Below are 18,542 nucleotides of genomic sequence, written 5' to 3'. Positions count from 1 at the left end.
GTCCTCGACGCTTCCTGGTCCTCCTGGCTGCAGCGACAAGCTTCACCTTCACCTGCAACTCTTCACGACATCGCCTGGTTCCTTCCTGGTTCCACGTGGTCACTGGCTAGTGACCTTGACTCTGTCCCTTCTGCTTGCAGGTTTCTTCTCTTCTTGATCCCAGCCTTGGGATCCACCGGACACTCTTCCCTGACTGCCTGTCAGCATCTTTCTTCAGGCATCCATAGGAGTCGACGACGAAAACGACGCATCTTCACCCCTATGCACCCGCAGCCTGTGGGCTAGGTAACTTGGGTACTCCGGTGCTCATCAGGATAGTGACTATCCTAGTGTCTAGTTTTCAAGTCTCAACTTCCTAGCTACTCCGGAAGTGTCCTAAATCTATCTATTTCCAAACTGTAATATTGCTATTGACTTTTACGCATTACGCGTGAGTGTTTCCACTCTGCACACGAATCCCGTGGGCCTCCCACTTCCTAACTAACGCTAGTGTAGTGTAGCCCCAGCGATTCCCTATGCCTAGGCCTATTCTATTTCCGTGACAGTGGTTCTTATACCACTTACTTAGTATATGGTTTGCGTGGCCCCTAGGGCCTACCTGTATTACTTACCTGTGTGACTTACTGTATGCATTAATAAGACTGTGTTGTACTTACCTCTAATCTCAAAGAGTGCTGAGGGTTTGCTTAGAATAAATACACTTTATTTTATATATATATCTGTTGTGGTGTCCTTTCATTTGGTATTCAAGGGATTATATATGGTTTCACAGCTGGCTTCACATGCCATTCAGAGTTTAGCCTAAGACTGCTCTTGTCCATGCTACCACTAGGATAGCTGGTCTATAAGGTTGACTTTACAACCAATCACCATAAGGGTATTTGGACTGATATAAGGTGTACACTATAACTAGTGACATCATACATCAGGCCAACTTCTCACACATGGTAGTAGTATTGTCCGTCTGAACTAGCAGGGAGTTCGTCTTGAAGGAGGGATGGAACGCCTTCAGGGCCAAGTGTACTGCTCTGAGTTCCAAAAAGTTGATGTGGTAAGTCATTTCCGTCTGTGACCATATCCCCTGAATCTGAAGAGGGCCCGAATGCGCTCCCCAGCCCTGGAGAGACGCATCGGTCACTATGGTCTGGACCGGAATATCCTTGTGAAAGGGAGCCCCCTTGCAGACATTCTCTGAGGAGCACCACCATTTCAGAGACTGCAGAGCGTGTTGGGACAGATGAATCTTGTCCTCCCAACGCCCCCGCCTCTGGTCCCATTGATCCTCCAGACATTCCTGCAGAGGCCTCATATGCAGACGTGCATTGGGGGTGAGAAAGATGCAGGAAGCCATCGACCCCAGTAAAGAGGACACCGTCCTCACTGTAGGAGAGTGGGCTGAGAGGAGGTGCAGGGCCTTCCAACGGATAGATAAGCGTCTCTCCTCCGAAGGACACACGCTTGCGTTCAAAGTATTCACTGAGGCCCCCAAGTACTGGAGACACTGCACAGTGATCGGCACTGACTTCGACATGTTGATGTGCAGTCCCAGGCGATGAAGCAAGGCAGCTGTCCTGTTGAAATGACACTGGGCTTCCTGGTACGCGGAAGCCTTGATCAGCCAATCGTCCAGGTATGGATACACAAACACTTTGTTCTTCCGCAAGTGTGCTGCCACCACTGCCATGCACTTGGAGAACGTCCTTGGTGCAGACTTCAGACCAAACGGGAGTACTGTATACTGGTAATGGTTGTTGCCTACCAGAAACCTCAGGAACTTGCGATGCCTTTGTGCGATCGGCACATGAAAGTAAGCGTCCTGCAGATCTATGGCGCACAGCCAGTCTCCTCGATGCAACTGAGGGTAAATCTGATGCAGGGACAACATACGGAACTTTTCTCTGCAGATCCACTTGTTTGCTTGACGCAAATCTAGAATAGGTCTGAACTCGTTCTTGTCCTTTTTTCTGACGAGAAAGAACCTTGAGTAAAGACCTTTTCCTTTTTGCCTCAAAGGAACAGTTTCTATCGCCTTCTTCTTTAACAGAATGTCCGCCTCCCACTGGAGCTCTCGCACCATGTAGGGAGAGCGCACTGGTGGAATCTGTGGAGGCGGGCTGGTGAAACGAAGACTGTACCCATTGCAAACAATATTCAGTACCCACTTGTCCTGAGTTATTGGTCTCCACTCTGCCAGGTAGTATTGACTACTTCCCCCCACCGGAGCGGGTAACGGATGAGGGGGAAGTGACCTTTCAGGGCTTCGACCCGGCCGGGCCTTTGTTCCCCGACGAGGATTGATGCTGGCCTCTGCCCCTCTGGCGCTTTTGAAAGGACTGCCTCGGGAACTGTTGTTGTTGCTGGTGTTGTTGTTGTTGACCAGACTGACGCCCTTGGCCGAGTTGTTTAGAATAACGCCTGCCATAGGAACGGAATGATCTCTTCTGTTCCTTGGGTTTTTCCAACCCCACGGCCTTCAGGGTTTCTGCTTCGGCCTTCGTGCGGGCCATTTCGTCATCCGCATGAGACTCGAACAACGTCGTGCCAGAGAAAGGCAAGTTAGCAATCTTTTGCTGCGCTTCAGGCTTTAGAGAGGTAAGCCTCAGCCAGGAATGTCTCCTCATGTGTACTCCATGACAGTACCCATGGGCCGCCAGCAACGATACATCCCCCGCTGCACTGATGATCTGGTTGGAGACCATCATGCCCTCATTCAACACCTCCTGGAAGTCCTCCCGTTTATCCCTAGGTAGGGAGGCAGGAAACTGTTGCAGGGAGTCCCAAAGCGATCGGTCATAGCGACCCAGCAGAGCGGAGGCGCTAGCAGCCTTCATAGTCGTGGCCGACGTAGAGCACATTCTCCTCCCCAAGGAGTCCATCTTGCGACTCTCCTTATCCGGAGGAGCCGTGGAAGAGGGCGTCGTGGAGTGTTGTTTCCGAGCCGCAACCACAATGACAGAGTCCGGGGGAGGGTCCACCCTGAGGAACGCCGGGTCCGAATCAGGGGCCCTGTACTTTTTCTGCAACCGTGAGGGAGCAGACTTCACCACGGCTGGTGTCAAGAAGACCTCCATGGCTGGTTCCTCCAAACCTGGAACCAAAGGAAGGAGGGGGCGTGACAGGTGAGCCTTGTGCAATGTCTCAAATATCACAGAGGTAGTGGGAACCGGTACTGCCACTGAGATTCCCAATTTCGCCGCCCCCCTCATCAGTACATCCTGGAAAGTAGCAATATCATCCACCGGCGAGATTCTAGTAGGCGGTGTTTCCGACAACGAGGGGGAAAGCCGTCCATTGCCAGAAGAGTCCATATACCTCGTACCTCTGGAACGAGATCTATATCTCCGTCGTCCAAGCCTTGTGTGAGTGGACGATCTGTGTCTGCTCCGTGACCTCCGGCGAGATCGAGAGCGTGATCTCAGTCTGCGTGGGGCCTTAGGAATCACCGGTAGCCGAGGAGACGGCGGGAGCTGTGGCACCTGCGGTGGCGGAAGTGGCGTAGGTCGCTTAGGAGGAGGAGGAGGAGGCGGAGGAGGCGTAGGAGGCTTCTGAGGCAGCGGCTGAGGGAGAGGCTGCGGAGCTCCATCACTCCTTGCAGGAGAACCTGGACTAGCACTGTCCGGACTTCCGTCCACCCTTCTCTTCTTGGCGGGCCTATCCCATGCTGAAGTAAACGAGGGGGAGCGCCCTCTTCTCCTAGATCCACGACTGGATATCGTAATCACCGAAGAAGTGTTACCAGATGTCCTCGACGACGAACTGAGCGTCGACCTCGTACGGCTCCTCCTCGCCGTTGACCGCAAACGGCGTCCCCTCGACGTCGAACGGTGGCCCCTCGACGGCGAACGGCGGGTCGACAGAGAGCCTCTCGACGTCGACAGTGAGCGATGTCTCCTCGACGGCGATCTCCTTCGCCTCAACGGCGATCTGTGCCTCGACGGCGATCTCCTTCGTCTCGACGGCATTCGCCGGTGTCTCGGCGTCGATGTCGTCGGCGCCGATCCATGAGCTGACGGCGAAGGAGACGAGCGGGTTCGCCTCGACGGCGAGCTGCGCTGTCTGTGGGGTTCGGTACGACGTCGATGGTGTGTCGACGTCGACTGTGAAATCCTAGACGGCGACCTAGTCCTAGGTCTCACCGGCCCCTCTCTCGACATCGAACGTCGAGAACGCCAACACACCGGAGCTTTACCTCTCGCCGTCGACGTCGTCGCCTTCGACGTCGAACGCGATCTACCAGCCGGTAGGTGTCGTTTCTGCTCCTTTTTCTGCCCGGAGGTCCCTCCAGTGGCTGAAGCATGGGCAGAGGCAGGGGAATGAGATCCTCCATGCCCCGAAGTCCCACCTGTTCTCTGCTTCTCCTGTCCCTGAAGGCGAATCTTCTCTCTGTCTCTCAGGGTCCTCTTGGAGAAGGTCTTGCAGATGTCACATGTAGCAGGGACATCACAAAAAACACCCAAAAGGGTAGAGCTCAATGCTCCTGGGTCCTGCTAGCAGGAGCCGGAAAAAAGAACTGAAAGTAACCTGCTTTGGCTGTGCATCCTGGGATACCGGGGGTCTATGGAGAGTTCCTTAAAGGCACAGTATCCTTTTAGCAGACACATAATGACAGCCTATAGGGCTTGTCTGTCCACCCCTTCCTCTCTATTGTTTAAAGGGATTTTGGTGAAGGGAGTGTGATACAATAAAGGAACATGTCAGATGCGAATAAAAATGACATTTAAACTTTATTTTGGCTTTTGTGTTCACTTCAGATGAAGTGCTGGCCAGTGCAGCCATATGGTTATTAGGCTGTATTATTTTGTCTGTATCTTTAGTGTCTTTGCAGGTTTGCAAATGCAGGACAACTTAAGAGATATTTTGATTGCTCCGGGGTCCCCGCACATGGGCGGGACTATTCATAGATTATGACTATACACAGAGATCCCCTACTACAGAATTGTTAATGAGTTCTGCTTTTTGATAGCATATTTGAATACATTTGATTATCCACCTGGCTATTCCAGCTTTGGAGATGGGATATCCTTTATGAGGTGGTGAGAAAGCTACAAACAGTTTTTTTGCTCAAGAGTTTAGTCCTGTCAATGTAATAAAGTATAGCTCTTTTGACATCTAGTGTGTGAAGAGCTCTCTCTGCTACAGAATCTGGTTTTGGAAAGAAAACTGGCAATTGTACAGATTGATTAAGATGGAAAGCAGAGATGACTTTGGGAAGGAATTTTGGATTTGTATGAGAACCAGATGTAATGAATGTGCTTTTCGCTAAAAGGACACACTCAAACCCTGCGCTCCCACTTTGGAGGCAATTCTACCACTGCACCTTTAAATAATACACTTTGAGCAGCACCCCCTAAAGACAAGGAAAGGACAATGGCACTCCCTTTAGGCGAGACAAGAAAACAAATTCAGTTGCATTTAAAATAACACACACACGTTTATTAATGAACGGTAGGCCAAATACATCAGTAAATGCAGATTCCCAAATGTCAAGTGAACAATTGAAATAAAATGCAGTACATACAAGCCCTTCATCAGCCCAGGAAGGAGTTCAAACAGGACTCAAGTTCCGTCACCTCCACAGCAATACGTCTATTCTGTGGTGAGCTTCCATCTGGCCCTCGAAGGCTCCCAGCTTTAATACCATTACTCAACGTGAGGGCAACTTCTAGAAAACCTTGCCCCTTTCTCATGAGAAAGAACCGAGCTGCCTGTACCAGTCTGTGTCAAGGCCAAGACAGAGGCTGGCCTAGCTCCCACATTTTGACTCCGAAGCAGAGTTGCACATTCTACAGATAATATCCAGTTCACTCTGGTTAGTGAAGAGCAAAAAACAAGTGCAGAGCAGAAACATGCCCTCCACACTTTGCAGCTTCGTGCGAGCAGAAAGGCAAAGCCAGAGAAAAAGGATGACATGAGGCCATGTCAAAGCCAATAATAAGCACTTATAATTCTCATAACCCCAACCAACTTGCAAGCACTGCTGTGCACGCAGAAGCAAGGAAAAGTCAGAAAACAAGATGACATGAGGCCATGTCAAAGCCAATAATAAGCACTTATAATTCTCATAACCCAAACAACTTGCAAGCACTACTGTGCACGCAGAAGCAAGGCAAAGTCAGAAAACAAGATGACATGAGGCCATGTCAAAGCCAATAATAAGCACTTATAATTCTCATAACCCAAACAACTTGCAAGCACTACTGTGCACGCAGAAGCAAGGCAAAGTCAGAAAACAAGATGACATGAGGCCATGTCAAAGCCAATAGTACTGTTCTATTCCGTGACCGCTCCCACTAACAGACAGCAAGATTACAAAACAGAAGAGAAGCAGGCATATGCAGGACCGTCCTACATTAAGGATAGGGTAAAATAACACACTAAAATCAATTAAAATGGTGGTTGTCAAAGGCCATCATAGGGTGCCAAACCACAAGAGTCGCTCTTTCACTACATTCCACCCCATGACCTTTGACTATCATCACTTACATATATCAAAAACTGAACCTCTTAACTAAAACAAAACGAGTGAAAAACGACTTTTCCTAAATACATGTTGAAGCAATAACTCGTGCTGAACTGAAAGCACAAGTATAATACCGTGAAATCATAAAAGCATGTAATAATCATTTCAAAGCACGTCTTAACTGAAGGCACAACTATGTTTGAAGCACTGCATTTCTTAACTGAAAACACAAGCATAAAACTGTGAAACCATAAAAGCATGTGATAATCATTTCAAAGCATGTCTTAACTGAAGGCACAACTATGATTGAAGCACTGCACTTCTTAACTGAAAAACACAACTACGATTGAAGAACTGCGTTTCTTAACTAAAAAACACAACTACGATTGAAGAACTGCGTTTCTTAACTGAAAAACACAACCACGATTGAAGAACTGCGTTTCTTAACTAAAAAACACAACTACGATTGAAGAACTGCGTTTCTTAACTGAAAAACACAACTACGATTGAAGAACTGCGTTTCGTAATTGAAAGCAAATATAAAACTATGAAATCATAAAAGCATGTAATAATCATTTCAAAGCATGTAGAAATAGCTCATGCATATCTGGATACTCAGCAAGAATAAATGTTTGATGGATACACAAAATAAATTAATCAAGCTTTTGAACTCGGTAATGCTCCTAATGTCTCTAATGGTTAATACTGAAACTTCTACTGAAAAAGTAGCCAAACATATTTAGTGCTAAAAACATAAAAGCAACATTAATTTCTTCTAACATTTTTCTCCAAATGCAGAACATTTTTGTCGTTCTTTTTCTTTTTTTAAACAAACAGTCCTTCTGTGTGAAAGACACACAGCCTTCTTGCATTTAACTTCATCTCCACTAAACAGTTGATCGGTCTTGGCAAAGTAGGTCCCCATCTGGTTCGTTCAGCCACAGGATATCAGCTTGCTTCATCTGGTGATCACTCCAGGATTGGGGAGTCCTACCCATACGGGGCTCACATACATGGGCCGAGACATCAGGCACACCAACACGTCGCAGTATGATGACCTGGAAAAGAAACATGCATCACTCTTTTTGCAAAAAACATTTTTCAAAAAGTGCACATTTTCCTGTCCCTGTTTTAAGTCTAAAGGCACAATATTATCATTCCTATGTGCACGGCTCACTGCTGGCTCTGGGGAATTGTCTGAGAATTCGACCCACGCTTTAGCCTCTGAATTCTTGGTATTGAAGTCAAACTCTTTTTCCCTGCACAGTAAGAAGGGCTGGGGTAGCCTCCTTCCTGACTATTTCTCCACTCACTGCTGGATATGTGCTCCCTTTATCAACTGGCAGAAGCCCAAGGCAATCCAGCTGCTCCGTCTGCACTGGTAATTTTCCTTTCTTCAACTTGCCCTTCACCTTCTGTGGGCCTGGTCTGGCTTGTGCATCCTGACACAAGAATCACAGTTCTGAGTAAATCTAGTGGGATATTCATCCCTTCATTTTCTGCCCACCTGGCTGTATGGTCCTCATCTCCTAGGTGCTCGTATTTAGTTATGTAATCGTGTTTCACCACCTCAGTCTCTAAGGTTTTAGCCTTTTCATCTGCAAAGAAATTAAACGTTGTCATGCACAGTAGCTGCGCTTTCAATTACAATCTGCCACTTCACTGGGGAATCCTGTGTCTCAAACTCCACCCCTGGACTTCTATTGGGACCTGCACAAACTGTTCATGCACAACTGCAGTTTCTATCTGTATATACCACTTAATCACGTCTGCTTTGTCCCATTGGCAAATCACATTTTGTCTAATGGTCCTCTGTCTAGTATCTTTCAATGAGCAAAAGCACCTGTATTTGTTCAGCATCTGAATTTAAAAGTATACTCTTCTGCTTTGTGCCAAACCACAAGAGTGGCTGTTTCACTACACAACCTTATTATGATGTAAGAATGGTTCTTGTATGGTTAAAGCCTGGATCTCACTTACTCTTCTGAGAGGTGATCGCGACTAAAAATGCCACTTTCCATGTAAGGAACTGCAATTCGCATTTGTGTAGATGTTCAAATGGAGGAGCCATAAGCCTAGTAAAGTACAATGTTTAAATTCCACAATGGAGAGGGTAGGATTGTTGGAGGAATTATCCTTTTAAGTCCTTCCATGAACGCTTTGATAGCAGGCACCTTAAACAATGACAAATGTTGTCTGTTTTGTAGGTAAGCGGCAAGGGCAGCAAGATGTAGTCTTATGGATGTATATGCTCGATTACATCTTTGTAGATGCAGTAAGTAGCAAATAATGTTTTGAATTGAAGCATCTAGTGGGTCAATTTTGTTATTGCGGTAAATGACATTTTCCATTTGGCTGCATATCAAGCTCTAGTAGTAGGGCGTCTAGCTTCTTTAAGAATGTTCATACAATCTGGTGGTAGGTTGAGGTAACCGAACTCTAGGACTTCATGAGCCATATTGCCGGGTTCAGTTGAGCTGGATCCGGATGCCTTATCTCTCCATGGTTCTGTGTGAGAAGCTTTGGGGAGAGCTGTAGTTTTTGGTGTGAAACTACAGAGAGTTACAGGAGTGTTGTGAACCATGGTTGCCGGGCCCATGTTGGAACAACTAAGATCATTTTGAGAGACTGTTTGAGCTTGCGTACTACCAGTGAATTGAGTGGGAGGGGCGGAAAAGCGTATGCAAATCTGCCTGACCAATTCATCCATATCGCATTGCCCTTGGACAGTGGGTGTGGATACCGGACCGCGAAGGTTGGGCCTTTTGCGTTTACGTGTGGCGAAGATCTATATCTGGGTGGCCCCACATCTGAAAAAATGGATGAAGTTCCCATTCGTGTATCTGCCGACTGAGCAGATATGCAATCTGATTGTGTACGCCTGGAAGGTGTTCTGCTAGGTGTATCCTTTGTGGGATAGCCCATCTCCATGTTTTGCGCTAGTTGTGAAAGCTGCAAAGAATGTGTTCCTCCTTGGTTTTGTATACAATACATTGCTGTCATATTGTCTGTGCGGATGAGGACAGTTTTGTTGATGAGATGCATCTGGAAGGATTCCAATGCTAGAAATATTGCTAGCAATTCGAGGCGATTGATGTGGAGCACTTTTTGTTGAGGGGTCCACCTGCCCTGAATGGTATGGTTTAGTAGATAAGCTCCCCAGCCGGTGAGCGATGCGTCTGCTGTTAGCACTATCTGTGGAACTGGGTCTAGGAACGGCCACCCTTTGGAAAGGTTTTATGGGTTCCAGCACTGCAGAGAGTGATGTGTGCGGCTGTCTACCAACACCAAATCTGAAAGTTGACCTTGAGCCTGATTCCACTGACGTGCTAAGCATTCTTGTAAAAGGCGCATTTGAAGTCTTGCATGAGGTACTATGAAAATGCAAGAGGACATCATCCCTATGAGCTGCATAAATACTCGAGCTGGTAGTGCTTGTTGGGGCTGAAATTTTGTTATGAGGTTTTGTATACTGGCTATCCTGACTGGATTGGGGTATGCAAGGGCTTTGGAAGTGTATTTTTGCCCCTAGATACTGATGTTTGTGGGACGGCTGGAGATGTGATTTGGTGAGGTTTATTGTGAACCCCAAATTGTGAAGTAGGTAAATTGTTTGGTAAGTGTGGTGAACACACTACACTGACTGTATGACATGGATATTATGAGCCAGTCGTCCAGGTATGGAAAAACATGAATTTGTTGTCTTCGCAAGTGGGCGGCTACTACCATCAGACATTTTGTGAAGACTCTGGGTGCTGTGGTCACGCCGAATGGGAGTACCCTGAATTGATATTTCCTGTGAGCAGGGTGTATAGGAATATGGAAGTAGGCGTCCTTGAGATCTAGAGTGGCAAGGAAGTCGCCTTGTTGGAGCAGTGGGAGGACCTGTTGAAGAGTGATCATGCGAAAATGATCTGATTGTATGTAGACATTGAGTGGTCCGAGGACCAGTATCGGTCTGAGAGTACCGTCTTTCTTTGGGATGAGAAAGTAAAGGGAGTAAAACCCCGTGCCTTGATGCTGGAGGGGAACTGGTTCTATTTCATGCATCTGAAGAAGCGATAGAACTTCTTGTTTGAGTAGCGTTAGATATTCTTTGGACATTGTTTGGGTGGTATAGTTGGGGGAGTTGCAGTAAGTTCCAGGCAGTAACCATACTGGATAATTTGTCTTACCCACCTGTCTGTAGTGATGGAGTTCCAGACAGGTAGGAACTGTGATAGTCTTCCTCCGACCGGAGTGGAATGGTCTGGAGGGAGCGGAGGGAAGTGATTGCCTGGTAGTATTTCCTCTGTACTCCCCCCCCCCCCCCCCCCTAAAATATCCCTTGTTGGGGGATGTTTGTGTAGTTTTGTAGGAGGAGGAAGTAGTGTCTGTGCCAATGTTCTTGGATCCGCCAATAGAAAGAGCGACAAAAGGAACCTCGTGTGGTCTGAAATTGTAATGCTCCCATACATTTTGCAGTGTCTGTATCTTTTTTCATTTTTTCTAGAGCTATATCCACAGCTGGGCCAAACAGGTGCGTAACCATGCATGTCTGCAGAGTAAGACACTGGTGTTAATAGATCTACATGCAGTGTCTGATGCACCGAGGGTACATTTGATGGATGCATTTGTAATTAACTTGCCCTCCTGAAACAGATCGTTGGCTTTGGCCTTTTATTGGTCATGTAAGTGTTGGATAAGATCTCCAAGCTCATCGTAGTGAGCCATGTCATATCTAGCAAGTAGTGCTTGCGTGTTAGCTATCCTCCAGTGATTGGCTGCTTGGGAGGCAACTAGTTTACCTGATGCATCTAGCTGTTTAGACTGTATTCTGCAGCTCATATGCATCGAACATTAAGCTTCTTGACTTGGCAAGCAGCAAGCCAAGCCATCATCTAAACATGGAAGCCATAAACTTCAAATAAAGTTCAAATAAAAAACATTAATCCAGTGACGTACTTTTAGCAGAAAAGTATGGGTCTTCCTAGCAGGCAAGGGTACGTGGTAAAGGCATAGACACTAACCCTGGGTAAAGCACTATGCTACGCTCGCGTAGTTGGCGCTACTTCGCACTCCGCAAATTGCACGTAGCACAGTGCAAACACGCGTAGCGCAGTGCAGCGGTCATTTTTTGCTTGCTCGTGGTCCTCAACGTCAAGTTGGCGACCGCGAGCAAGCAAAATTACATCCCGGCGAGACTTTTTCCTCGCTCCCGATCAGCAACATCAAGTTGCCGATCGTGAGCGTGGAAAACAAACCTCCCGGCGAGATTCTCAACGCGGGGAGGTCAGGTTTCTCATTGCGAGTGGTCGCGTATGCTCGCGACCGCTCGCGATGAGAAACTACCAGTCCGCGTTGAGAAAGCTGCCGCTCGAGTAAAAATCTACTTGAGTGGCAGAAAACTACAGCTCGCACTGTGCAAGATGCAGTTTTCAATGATTGCACACTGCCGGATGCTTGTCCGCACTGTGCAATCATTGAAAACCACATCTTGCACAGTGCGAACAGGGTACTACGCAGTTCGCGAAGTGCTATGCATAGCTCGCGAAGTGCACTTTGCGTAGCTACGCGTAGCGCTACTTCGCGAACTACGCCCAGGCTTAATAGAAACCCTTACTAGTTTCATTAAACTGGAAAATAGAACGTTATCGGCACAAAGAAAAGGTACTACTGGCTTTAAATTATAAACATGTAAGGATAACTAAATTTGTTTTAAAGAAGGAAACAACATAGGCAAAGTAAAGTATTGGTCAGCCAGACCAGGCACTGAAGTCCATTTCTCTTTAGACGACGGAGGTGTCCAACTGATCAACAAAATGCTATCACAGTCAAAGTGAGCTCACCATTGCCCAATACTGTATGCTTTGTGGGCAGAAGCAAAATGTGAATGACAGCTGAACACGCCAATGGATGAAGTGGACTGACCCTCTAAACATGCATTTTTTATGAATGTCTTAAGTCTGGCCCAGACAGTAGCCTCATGTAATTAAGCAATGAGCCGTCACACCTCAATCGATTTTGGCCTGACAGCTTGCTACTGCTGTTTTTGTTTCATAGCCGTGTATTTAAAACATTAGCTATTACGCTCACGTACGCAGCACTGATTGCACCTTTAACTTGCTGCCTTAATTGACAGACCGCCCTGGTACTCTTGGCAAAAACGGACTTGTGCAGGTACTCCTCTACAGGCTCAGCCACACTTTCAAATTGTAGAACATTTGCCCTATGTTGCTATATAGTTGTAAAATATCACATCATCACACATCACATTAAAGCCAAAATGAATACCATTACATAGGTCCTAAACCTTATGTAATAACAAGCTAACTTTGATTCTGTTTTTATTTAGAAAATCTGTTACCAAGAGGCAGGAAAACGACATCTTTATTGTGTGCGTTTCAGTTTATTACAATATAGACCAATATCAACATATCTTCTGAAATGCCTCACACTTCACGATTGACATACATAGAAAATTCTACAAAAAAAAGCAGCAGCTGTCCCCTTTTTCCCAGTTCATTCTCTCCCCCAATTTGTTCCATTAAATCCAACCTGTGAGTGAAAGGCGGAGAAATGTACAAGCAAATCCCAGAGGTCAGCTTACTACAGAAGAAAATGCAGTTCGAGGAATGAAGAAACCACCCAAGTGGTAGGTCAAAATCATGTTATTTTAACTACAGGGTCTCCTGGGTCAACTGCTTCAAACACATTTCTGCATGAAGGCCACTCCTGAATAGAAACTATCCATGTGAAGTGTGCTGGGTTGAGTAATCGCATCACATAAGAAAATGGGTGGGGTGTCCAAGATGCTCACACTGGATGAGAGAAATGCATTTTATTTGGGTTGAGGTGAAAGGTGTGACTGAAAAAGGACAATGTTTGGTGATTCAAGAGATTCTTTTTTTTAAAAACCTAAAGCAACTATAGACCATTCTTCAGAGATCTCTGGAACTAAAATATGCACTTGAATATTGCTCTTGCAGTTGTACTTGTCCATGTATAGTATCTGTGAAGAAATCCTACAGGAGTGAGGCTAGAACAACAGACTGTGGTTGCTGCCTGATATGGCAATGTTGCAGCTGAAGATCACCATACACGAGATATTTAAGTATGCACCAAGCTCCAGAGTTTGGAAGCAACTCTTTTGGAAAGATTCATCACAGAACATTCAATAAATTGATTTGGATACACCTACTGGTGCCTTTCTTCATTAGTTGCTTGAAAGTAAAAATTAGTTATGAGCTGATCTGTGATGCCGGCTTTTGATCTGCATCCTTCCGCTGCCCGCAGCAGGAAGTGTGGGGATCACTCAAGATGACACGGGCTTTGCAAGTCCCACCACTATGAAAGATTTGTGAAAGGCAGTGCATTTAAAGGAGTCTCATCATCTAATAAACAGTGAGTACTGGTATACAACTGGTGATGCTTGTGGGGAGATTTTGTCCAACATAAAAAGGCAACATATTCTCGACAATCCAGCAATGACGCTTAATGACTGTTTCTTTGGTCAATAGATCTTTCCTTCAATGTGACAGATCTGAAACGTCGGACTGTGAGAAACGATAAGGAACCATTTCACTCCAAAGGATTCGCAGACGGTGCTGTAAGCATTTCAGTTTTCTCCATTAGTAGGATTAGGACAGTAGCTCACAACACCATGACACAGACTGGAGAAGGTTGCGTCCTACTCTTTAGAACTTGCCGAGTACTGTGGCCAGCAAAGCCATCCGAATGTACATGCCATTCTCTGCCTGACGGAAATAGGCCGCTCTCGGGTCTGAGTCAACCTCAAAACTGCAAAAAAGAGAGAGAGCTTGGTAAATACAGCATAAAGTATTTTTTTTATTTCCTTATTATTCATTTGTGTAAAACAGTTTTATCCTCAAATATTTACAGTACTTACACAGCAACGCCAGTCCCACCAGCACCCACCTGATAGCATCAACTTAACCCACACAGTATGACCAATATTGTCGGTAACTCATGAAACTTTGGTGCTTTATTTGTGTATGCTAAGATACGTATTTCTTGAGGTGTGCGGTGCTCTGTTCTTTGTATACTATTATACAATTCTTCAATTGTGGAGTTTTGACACATCAAGCATTCTAACGTGCTGGGATGTGGCACGGTTTGGTCATGGGGGTTCCAGAATTTGGCAGTTGATGTATAGGTGAAGGTGCTGGCGGTCACGTTGGTACCAGCTCACTGAATAAACTATATACTTTCACTTATGGACTCCCGCTTCTTTTCAGTGGCAATGAGGGGCCGCATGAATGCCTAAAATTCACAAAAGATGCTCTGGTTATGAAAAGTAACTTAGATGCCCGCTTTCAAAGACACCAAAAAAGTCCTAATCTGTTGGACAATATTCATTTTGAGCGCAATAAACATGTCAAGATTTAGAAGCTACTAGCATTCCCCAAGATGACACTGTATACTGACAAGAACCTACTTAGGAACACAATCTATGAATATATCACTTCAATCAGTTCATGGAATGTGCTATGTTAGCAATGAGAAAACATTTCTTTGCATTCAAAGACCAACTATATTTGCAAACCATGGAGACTTCGATGGACAGTAACTTTGCTCCAAGTATGGCCAATCTTTATATGCACCACTTTTAACATTAATGATTTATTTGCAAAGTAACCATTGTCACAGCCATACCATCTTGTGGAAGTGCCATATAGATGACATTTCGAATATTTGGAAAGGAGGGGAAGAGAATCCCTACATTTACACAATGCATTGCCGCAAGAAATCTCTATTTGAGGTTCACACCCAACACAGTAGATATCAGTTGCTGCTGCTTAAATTACTAATATATCCTGATTCGGGCAGAGTTATGACACAAGAATATAGCAAATCCACAGATGGGAACTCCTTAATGCAATTTGAAAGTTTTCATTGCAAGGAAGTTACTATGCTTTATGGGGAATTGGACAGATCTAAGCATTTCAATATACTTGCCGAACTATTCTTCATCCAACTTTTGCAAAAGGCTTATCTGCAGAAACTAAAAGTCGGAGACAGAAAATAGGCAAATAACAATAATAGGATGTGCCTATTGGAGACCATTCCTAAACCTAAGATGGACAGTGATAGAAAAACCTGTATTTACATGCCCCCAGACAGAGAAAACGAATCCTTTCGGAGGGAGCAAATCTGGGTTTTTCATATCAACCTACATCATTCTGAATGAAATGATTGCATTCTGTGGACAGCGTTACATGAACTAATACCTTTGGTTCTGTATACACTGTTAGTCCACACTAGGGCCGTCGCTAGTGCTTAATTTGTAGAAGACTGAAAGCCAGAGGCCAAATGCTCGGCTAAGAAGCCCACTGCAATTAAATGTTGCGATGCCCAATACCAAGGCTGTGTTTTCTTGAATCCACCTCATGCCTCAAACCCACTACCAGACCCACTTTGCCCCTTTATCTCATTCTTGCAGGTTCCTGCTTTCTCTCTTTATGACTGATTTTCAGTCTCTCTTCACCAGTCTGTTTTTCCCTCTCTTGCTCTCTGTAAATGTCTGATGGAGAAAAAGAAGTGCGGGTCCACAAAAAAATGAGTGCCAGTGGCCCCCCATCAGCTCAAATTAAGCACTGTGTTACCTATATATGAACCATTGGATAACAATGGAGGGCTAGGTAGATCCTAGTATGCTCCTATATTTACCATAGGAAGAAATCCCCTTAAAAGAGTATCAGTTTCCATAAACACAGACTACACTTGAGACTGCAGACCTCCTCCACCTTTACTCCAATGTTCCGTAGCTTGAGAGGCAGAATGCTGTTTTGTAATCAAGCGTAATGGAAAAAGAAACAATTCTAATGGATGAAATGCTTAATCGTGCACGTACTGATATTTTCAGCATTCCTTTGCTCAACATACACATATTTCACCGTAATCGAGCATGAAGGAATTTGAAACTACAATTTCCATGAGGGAGACCACTCAACAGGCCCAGACGTACAATGTCTGCAGGGAGCATGACAACATTGTTTCCTCTATTTAAAAGTTACATGGTGGAAGCGTCTCCCATCCTCATCCTTTCATGGATGGCATTTCGAACTCCGAAGACTAAAGTGAGCAACATCCCCAGGGTTCACAAGGTATCATATTCACTTGGTTAGATATGCGGCGCTACGAGCACCATGCTAGTATCAGCAAGTTATCAAGGATGTAACAGTACGGTAGGAGGCCAAGTCCACAGCATTGCCTAGGCCCATGACAAACAATAGATGACTTTCTAGTTCATGGAAACTGATCCTAGTCTCTATGTACCCCAAATAAATTATCTTGGGTGGGTGCCTTTTTCACTTCACAAATGTACTGTAATTGACTTATGTTTCTAACAAAGCAGCTCTGTATGCTTCTGTCCAGAAGCACATTTGGGTAAGGAGTAGTTTCTTACCTGTAACTCCAGTTCTCTTGTAGGGGTATTTCCGTGATAGTGATAATCATGTGAATAGTCCCGCCCATGTGCGCGGACCCAGGAGCACTTCATTAGATATCTTCTTAAGTGGTCATCTTCTGCCTTTCTTCAGGAAGGCCTGTATGGACACTTAAGAGATAAAAAGACAATGCAGCCTAAGAAACTAGCCTACACTGGCCATTACTTCATCTTGAAGTGAAAAAGATAGCCAGGTTAACTTTAAGTTTAGTAATTTACTGAGTTTTACACATAGAAAACTCTCCTTCACAAAACTCCTTTTTCATGATAGAGATGAAAGGAATGGATAGAGAAGCCCCCATAGGCTGCCATTATGTGTCTGCAAATGGGTACTGCGCATTTAAGAGTCTCCAGAGACCCCCAGTATCCCATGAGGCATAGCCAGAGGCATTTGCTTTCAGTTCTTTTTGAAGACGTAAATAAGCAGAGCCTGCTGAGTCTTGGGGACATCTGTATCTGCCACCGGGGAGGACGGCGGGTTGCTTATGACGATCACGGAAATACCCCTACAAGAGAACTTGAGTTACAGGTAAGAAACTACTCCTTCTCTTGTAGGGGATTTCTGTGTATAGTCACAATCATGTGAATAGACTAGCAAGCCTATCCCCAAAACAACTCACCAGCGGTGGCAGAACAGAGAACAACCGCACTATTGTGCAAATAGATTTCGAAGTGAAGCCTGTCCAACCTGAGCATCTGCCCTAGCATCAGTGTCTAGGCAGTAGTGTTTAGTAAATGTGTGGACTGACTTCCAAGTGGCAGCCTTACAGATTTCTGAAATAGGTACATTACGAAGTAAAGCCGCAGTAGCTGCTTTACCTCTAGTAGAGAGCCCTAGGCATACTAATCAAAGGTTTGTTTGCTTTTTGATAAAACATCTGAATACATGAAACAATCCACCTAGAAATGGATTGTTTAGAGGTAGCTAGACCAGTTGGAACTGAGCCATAGTTTACAAATAGCTGGTCTGTTCTACGGATAGCCTTAGTCTTGTCTAAATAGAATTTCAAGACTCTCCTAATGTCAAGAGAAAGCAGCGACCTCTCCGCAGGAGAAGATGGATTTTGAAAAAATGTAGGTAATGTGATAGTCTGGTTTACATGAAACTCCGACACAACTTTAGGAAGGAACTTAGGTTGTGTCCTCATAACTACCTTAGAGGAATGAAAGACTGTATTAGGTTCTTTACAACATAAAGCCTGAAGTTCACTAACCGTGAGAGCAGACGTAATGGCCACAAGGAACGCCGTCTTCCAGGACAGATGCTGAAGAGAAGCCTTATGAATGGGTTCAAACGGTTCCTTCATTAGTCGTGAAAGGACTACATTCAACTCCCAGGGAGGCGAAGGACGCCTGATGGGAGGAAACACTTTCTTCAATCCTTCAAGAAAATCTCTGATGACTGGGATTTAAAAAAAGGAAGTTTGTGAAGGACATTTCCTATAAGCAGTCAAAGCTGCCAGATGAACTTTGATCGAATGGAAGTGAAGGCCAGATTGCGCCAAGTGTAACAAGTAAGGAAGGATGACATCTTCCTTACAGGAGGTAGGATCGAAGTCCTTAGAAGCACACCAGATGCAAAATCTCTTCCATGTATACGCATAGGACGCGCGTGTAGATGGTCTCTTGGCCTCT

General features: G+C 45.3%; 1 protein-coding gene across 2 annotated transcripts in view; it reads right to left on the bottom strand.

Annotated features, from left to right (window-relative positions):
• Positions 1–12,811: 12,811 nt before the first annotated feature.
• The window catches only part of CAD (carbamoyl-phosphate synthetase 2, aspartate transcarbamylase, and dihydroorotase), a 399,701-nt gene continuing 393,970 nt past the window's right edge, over positions 12,812–18,542 (bottom strand). For both annotated transcript variants that reach the window (XM_085613270.1, XM_085613271.1), the window contains one exon: positions 12,812–14,239. In XM_085613270.1, coding sequence (XP_085469396.1) covers positions 14,137–14,239 — 103 coding nt within the window. In that variant the 3' untranslated portion in view covers positions 12,812–14,136. The remainder of the gene's footprint in view (positions 14,240–18,542) is intronic.

The sequence above is a fragment of the Triturus cristatus genome, chromosome 6 (genome assembly GCF_964204655.1).
Source record: "Triturus cristatus chromosome 6, aTriCri1.1, whole genome shotgun sequence".
In the NCBI taxonomy this organism is placed as follows: domain Eukaryota; kingdom Metazoa; phylum Chordata; class Amphibia; order Caudata; family Salamandridae; genus Triturus; species Triturus cristatus.
The sequence above is the reverse complement of the archived record's forward strand: the minus strand, read 5'-3'. Positions and strand labels throughout refer to the sequence as shown.